The sequence below is a fragment of the Anneissia japonica genome, unplaced genomic scaffold, assembly GCF_011630105.1.
Source record: "Anneissia japonica isolate Jap-2015-1 unplaced genomic scaffold, ASM1163010v1 scaffold426_len1935630_cov189, whole genome shotgun sequence".
Lineage (NCBI taxonomy): Eukaryota > Metazoa > Echinodermata > Crinoidea > Comatulida > Comatulidae > Anneissia > Anneissia japonica.
The window spans coordinates 406253-412924 of record NW_022713172.1 but is presented as its reverse complement, the minus strand read 5'-3'; the positions used below and the strand labels follow the sequence as shown (position 1 = coordinate 412924).

General features: G+C 37.9%; 1 protein-coding gene across 1 annotated transcript in view; it reads right to left on the bottom strand.

Annotated features, from left to right (window-relative positions):
• Positions 1-6672, bottom strand: part of LOC117108304 (microfibril-associated glycoprotein 4-like) — a 24530-nt gene that overhangs the window by 9642 nt on the left and 8216 nt on the right. Inside the window, exon 2 of the mRNA XM_033250282.1 lies at positions 3958-4094. Within this exon, the coding sequence (XP_033106173.1) occupies positions 3958-4094 (137 nt within the window). The remainder of the gene's footprint in view (positions 1-3957; positions 4095-6672) is intronic.

Genomic DNA, 6672 nt, shown 5'->3' with positions numbered 1-6672 from the left:
TTATGTACATTTTTTACAACTAATTGTATTGATAACTTGATTCTGATTGGTTTATTATTCTTTATGTATATGTAAGATCTCCCAAGTTTTCTCACTTTAACGTTGATGAAGATAGCAGGAGCTATCGAAATATCCGTTTGATTTGTTATAGCTTAATAAATTTGTGTTCCGCAAGTCAACTTTCAATGATTGTACACCGTTTTTTCATAGCTTTTGCATTTTTAGCTTTTGCAATATATATATATATATATATATATATATATATATATATATATATAATACGGCGCTTTTAATGTGGCCTTTTCGGCGCTGTTTCAAGCTTGTGACTGGTTTAAATTGAACAATGTGACGGCGTTAAAATGAAACTAACGCCGCTTTTATTCAAATTCGGCGCTTTCATTATGGTCCTTTCGGCCAACCTTTATTTTTACAAAGCGATGCTTAAAAAATATATTACGTCGCCTTTATTATGACCATTGGCGTCATTTTTGTCATTTAATTAGGTGAAATGCCGAAAAAGCGGAGTTTTTTGGTACAAGGCAGCGGCATTGAAAAAGGGTAATGGCGCTTCATTATGGCCCTGATGGCTAACATTATAATTATTGCTACAAAGCGCCGCGTTATTTTATTTTTTTTTATTTTTGAAAATATTATGGCGTCTTTTAAATTCAAATTTAAATTCAAATAAACATTTATTTCATCACACAATTTGATAATAAATGATAAACATTAAACAACCGGATTTCATAAAAAAAGAAAACTTGTGTGCGAGAGTGGCCTTTTCGGCACAGCGCCGAAAAGGCCAAATTAACTGCTCAAAATGTATACGCCAAATTACAAAAAGAAATACCATTTATCAAGTGGCACTTGTAGCGAGCAACCCATATAATTAAGAAAACATAATTTGCATTGAAATAAATTCATAAATGAAACAAGTACAAAACACGGATACAACACGGAGCAGATGGGGGATGTGGAGAAATGATTAAGCAAAAATTTGTCAATATTATAATAAGGGTGGGTATTAGAAAAATAAACTTTAATTTTGACTTGATTTAAACATATTTAGATATTTGCGGCGTTATTCTTGATTGGTTGAAGCTCCAAAAAAGCGGCGCTTTTTTTGTACAACGCAACAGCTTTATAACAAAATTAACAACGCTTTCATTATTGTCCTTTCGGCCATTCTTATAAAATCGGCGCTTTTATTATTACAAAGCGCAGCTTTAAAAAAAAATACGGCGCTTTTAGTATGGCCCTTTCGGAGTTATTCTTCGAATTTGATTAGCTTAAATTCTGAAAAAGTGGCGCTTTCTGGTAAAACGTAACGGCCTTAACACAAGTTAACGGTGCTTTCATTATGGCCCTAATGGCTAACCACAGCAGTCTGAACGGATTGTCATTTAAAAAGATCAGTTGCGCGCGTGTCATGGCTTTAATGCTATTATTGTCGTTGGTATTGCTGTTTTTGTTCTGTTGTCAGTGGTAGTGGTAGTGTTATTGTTGTTGGTATTGCTGTTGTTGTTCAGTCGTTGTCGGTAGTGTGTTGTAATTGTCGTTGGTATTGCTGCTGCTGTTGTTTTGTTGTTGCTGTCGGTGGTGGTTGTGTTAGTGTTGCTGGCCCGTATGCAGGGGATGCGACGGGTACGTACGCACCTCCTCCCCCTGCAAACAAACAAAAAAATCTAAAGCTCCACATTTTCCGGGTAGAAAATTCAAGACACACTCTCACACGTTCCAGAAATCCATCCACCAATTCTCTTCGACCAATCAGAGCTGTTTTTAACTATAGGACTGCCTCTAATTAATTGTCGTACAAGCAAGGATTTTTAACTGTATTAAAAACCTATTAAAACATTTCAGTGTTTTTTCCCGTCGCTTTTGTGTCAATAGCTCGCCACATACAAACTCATCTTCTCTCTTTCTATAGGTTTCACTAGGATTATCTTATTCTCGTTTAATTCTACGAGTGCCATTTCCGGCCATCAGAGGTGCCATAGGCTATGTTCACACACACGGCGTAGGACTGGCGTAGCTTACGCCAGGCGTAAGCTAATTCACGGATTAAAATTCAAAAGTGTTCACAAACGGCGATCGCTATATTAACGCTGGCGTTTAAATAGGCATATGGGGGAATAGTTTTAAGTTTTAAATAATGTACGGGTTCTTTAACTGTAGTAAAATTAACAGTGCATCAGTGAAACTTCTAAATCTGTGAATTGTTCGAAGTGAACTTATATGATTATTGTATTTTAAATGAACAATTTTGCTTTGATTTTTCTAGCATTGTTGGTGTTGCAGGTTTTAATAGACAGTCTAAATAGGTTAAAATATCTTACAAAACACAATCAACAAATCATATACATTATAACTAAGTAAAATGCAATAGAAAAAGAACCCCTTTACCATTTCATTTATAGAGAGCACAGGAAAGAGACCAAAGTAGCTAATATATTGCAATCGTGATTGGTCAATCTCTTGAAATGAGGTGAAATCATTCAAGCATCACTGGCGTTAGCTCAGTGGCGATAGCTAATCTGGGGTCTGCAGGTAGCGTTAATAACGCCAAGGACGTGGCGTAGTGAGTGGCTTTAACAACGCCACTGCCTAGTTCACACACAAAGGCGTACGCTACGCCATGCTTAAGCCAGCCTTACGCTGTGTGTGTGAACATAGCCTAAATCACATCTTTCCTCATCCCCAACAATGGTGGGGCCGGCTGAGGTGGGTGGACCCGGGTCTCTATTTTTGTAAACGTCCCTTCCTGCACCCTCCTCTATTTCAAATTCCTGAATCCGCCAAGGCCCCGATATGTTAAAGTCCCTCTCTGGCTGGACAAATTCGCTTCAAAGCAACAACAAAAGGATTTATTGCTTACCCTGTTCCCAATCGGATCAGTATAGGCTTATTTTATGAATTCTCGATTATATATATTTTTGACGTCTACCCATCTCATCCACAACTTAAAGCACTTGTAATTATTTGTTCATATTCGCTATTTCCAGTAATTCCATTTATTTATAACATTAATATTTATGATAACACTTTAGTATTTTCAATGCTCAATAATTATAGGCTTTTTCAATGTGCGCTATAGAAAATTATAGGCATTTATTCTTTTACGTGTAAATTTAATAATGTTTTATTTATCTTGTGGTATAATTTTAATGTTGACATATGCAGTGAAAATCCGAAACACCACGTCGTTGTAAGTGGCACGTTCCACATCTAGGCTATGTGTATGTCCAATTTGTAGGAAATTATTTTACTCCGACTCTATTTAATATTCTTTAAATTTAATCTCATTAATGAACATTAGCCCGGTATATTTAATGACATTTCCAGAACGCTTTAAATTAGATTGATTTAATATTGTATAGATCAGTTTCATTAATATATCATAGTTCCTGTATTCATCGATAGGCCTATCAAAAATAGACTACAGAAAATTAGAAAATAAAAACACTGAATACACTGTTTGCTCTCAAAACCACTGGCGCATTCAGGGTATGGCCCCTTCCCCCTACATGAAAATAAAGAAAATTATATTAAAAATTTAAGCCTTGGAAAGGCATTTTTCTATCTCAGCCCCCTCCATATCGACCCTCTATCTCTAAAGGTCCCTCTACCGCCCACTTATTCCCTGGACTGCTATCGATGAAACGTTGAATTCTCAGTTCATATTGCATCTTCAAGATCTATTAAGACCTCAAAATATCAAGCATGTCTGACCGCGATGGGTTTACGCCCACTCGACCTCAGAGGAACTATGTCATTAGCCCCACCCCCACCCCCATTTTGGTCCACTTTCCACAAATTTGCACCTACCCAATAAAAAATCATGCGTACTGGCCTGTGTTGTTATATTTGTTGGTACTGCTGTTCGGTAGTGTTGTAAGTGCTGTAATTATTATTGAAATTGCTGTTTTTTGTGTTGTTTTTGTTGTTGCTTCTTACCGTCCATCCACCACCATCAGTGTCCATATCGCAGTACACTCTGAACGGTTCGCCTTCCTCATGAGGCTGAATCACGTAGTCACCACTACTCGCCTCGTCATTGTTTTTAAGGTATTCAGTGCAGTCTCGGAGATATTCTAGTAGAAAAAATATTACCTAGTCAGGAGAAAATAATATTGCATTTTTCTTGCTACCTCATTAAAATTAAAGTCTAGTTCACCTTATGTATCAGAATTACAATTTCTACCGATGGTGTTGTAATGGAAACTATAAAATGGTGTAGCAACATTCCTCCATTTTCCACACATCGTGACTATCTGACAGCATTAAGTCACCAACAGTGCCAATGTGAATGTCCACGTGTTTTTCGCTCGCGTCTACCGTGGTATACGACAATAATAATTAAACTAAAGGGCACTCGGAGAGTGCATACAGTACCTCCCCCACATCATAATTCTCCTCCTCAGTATAAATTTCCCCGGCATATTGTCCCCATAAAAAAATTATTTAGAAAAAAAACACAAAACAAAACAAGTAGACTCCTTGGGATTTTAACCCGAAATTGGTAGTGTGGAAAACACTCCTCTAACCACTAGACCAAACTGACTTCTCATATATTAGTTTGAAATTAATGTTCATATGTTTGTTTACACTTTGCCGGCAAGCCCGTAAGCGCGCACACACGACTATACGACAAACAATTATGGAAGTTGTTCGATCATTGTGTCCTTGACCTTTGACACTGACTTCCACCATTTAGTATCTTCCAGAACTTTGGTAAAGGAACATTGTGGCAAAGTTTGACATATTTCTGAAAGAAACTGTTTCAAAGGATCGTTTTTTGTTTACTGTGACCTTGACCTTAAAGCTTACCCTTCAACATTCAAATACTTTGAGATATTTGGTCATGGAACATTGTGACCAAGTTTGACAAGTTTGTGATTAAAACTATGGGCTGCAGGCAAATAATTAAAACAAAAAAATCCTTTAACTCTCACCTTCAAAATTTAATCAGCTTTAGATCTTGGGTAAAGGAACATTGTGGCCAGGTTTGACGAATTTCTGATCAAAAAAAATTTGGGCTGTAGGCTGTTCACAACAAATATGCCGAGAGATAAATAAATGACTAAATAATAAATAAACAGAAAAAAAAAACCTCCTGCCAACTTCGTTGGCGGAGGTAATAATTATGTCAACTCGGAATAATAAGCCAACTGACAGATAATAGCGTATTCGACCAGTTTGGCGAAACCCAGTTTGCCGATTCCCAGATTGCCGAGTTCACTTTAACAAAACCCAGTTTGCCGAATTCCATTTTACAGACCCAAAATTATGAAAACCTAGTAGGCCGAAACCCCGTTTGACGAATTTCAACCCTCTATAATAAACAGTTTTTTCTATTCTCTGATGTGGGTAGAAGAAACAGTAGTGATGCAGCTTACTGTGATTTGGTCATTGGATGGCCTATTTAAGATATTTCATTATAGGGTGGGCAGGGGTCATGATTTTCCCGACGGGGGTCCGAAATCCCTGACAATGGGGGGGGGGTCAATTTCCTCGACGAGAGCAAAGCGGGCGTTGTCGAAAGTGGTGACAGGGGTGGGGGGATAGACGAGGCTTATTTAATCGATTTTAGAGTCTGCTACTAATTTTGTAGAAAATACATACTTTTCCTCTTCCCGTTGTTTTTCTTGCAGACAGAAGGCTCTCTCACAGACGAGGCCCTTCCCCCACCCACCGACACCACCCCTTGGGTGGGGCTGATGGAGACGTGCAGCTTAATTGGGGGATCGAGAATTAAGTAAGGAAGAGCCAGCTGGCAAACGAAGGTGTAATGAGGTGATTTTTATCAATTTAATGTAAGCATGTATATCACTAACAAATGCATAGTTACCAACCGTCTCGCATCGTGCGGGACGGTCCCGCATTTCTAAGCGATTCTGGATGACACATGCATGATCATAAATTTGTCACGCATTTAGCATAGGTCTATGTGTGATAACTGACGAATTTAGTGATTTGAGTCATTAGAGAGCTTTTGTTATCTCATTCGAGAATAAATTTACCGACAAAATTTCTCTTTCTCTACAAAAACCCAGCTAACCTAGAATCTATGAGGCGCGGGCGGTCTTGCGAGTTAATTGCTACAAATGTTGATTACATGATTGAAAGGCGGGGTTTTACCCCACCGGGGTTCCGCCCCTGGACTCATCCAGCGGGGGGCGATTTTTTTTCCGTACGAAACATTTACATGAAACTCCACTCGGGCCGTCTCGGCTGAATCGACCCGAAAATCTCATTGCAGAATTCAGGAGGTCAAAAGTTCATCAACAGATAAACGTCTACAAAACAACTTCTGAGAAAATGTCGCTGTCTAATTTTTAAAAATACATTGATGTTAATATGTTAATACCAATAGGTCGTTTAAAATGACATATAATATTTGATTAAGCTGCACGGGTAATGAAAAGTGTTATTTTAACTTGAGTTACATACTATGACAATTTTAATTTTTGAGTTAGGCCTTGGTTTTATAATTACCTAGGCCTACTAAGACGCTTTCTGGGAAAAGCACAAAGAGTAAGGAAAAGCGCGTTACTTCATCAAATGAAACAGGGTGACAGTTATTTTCAAATTAAGAGAAGAGCTGAGAATAGGCAGCTCTAAATACTGGATGCCATAAGACCCTGCCAAAATGGCAGAGCACCAAATGAA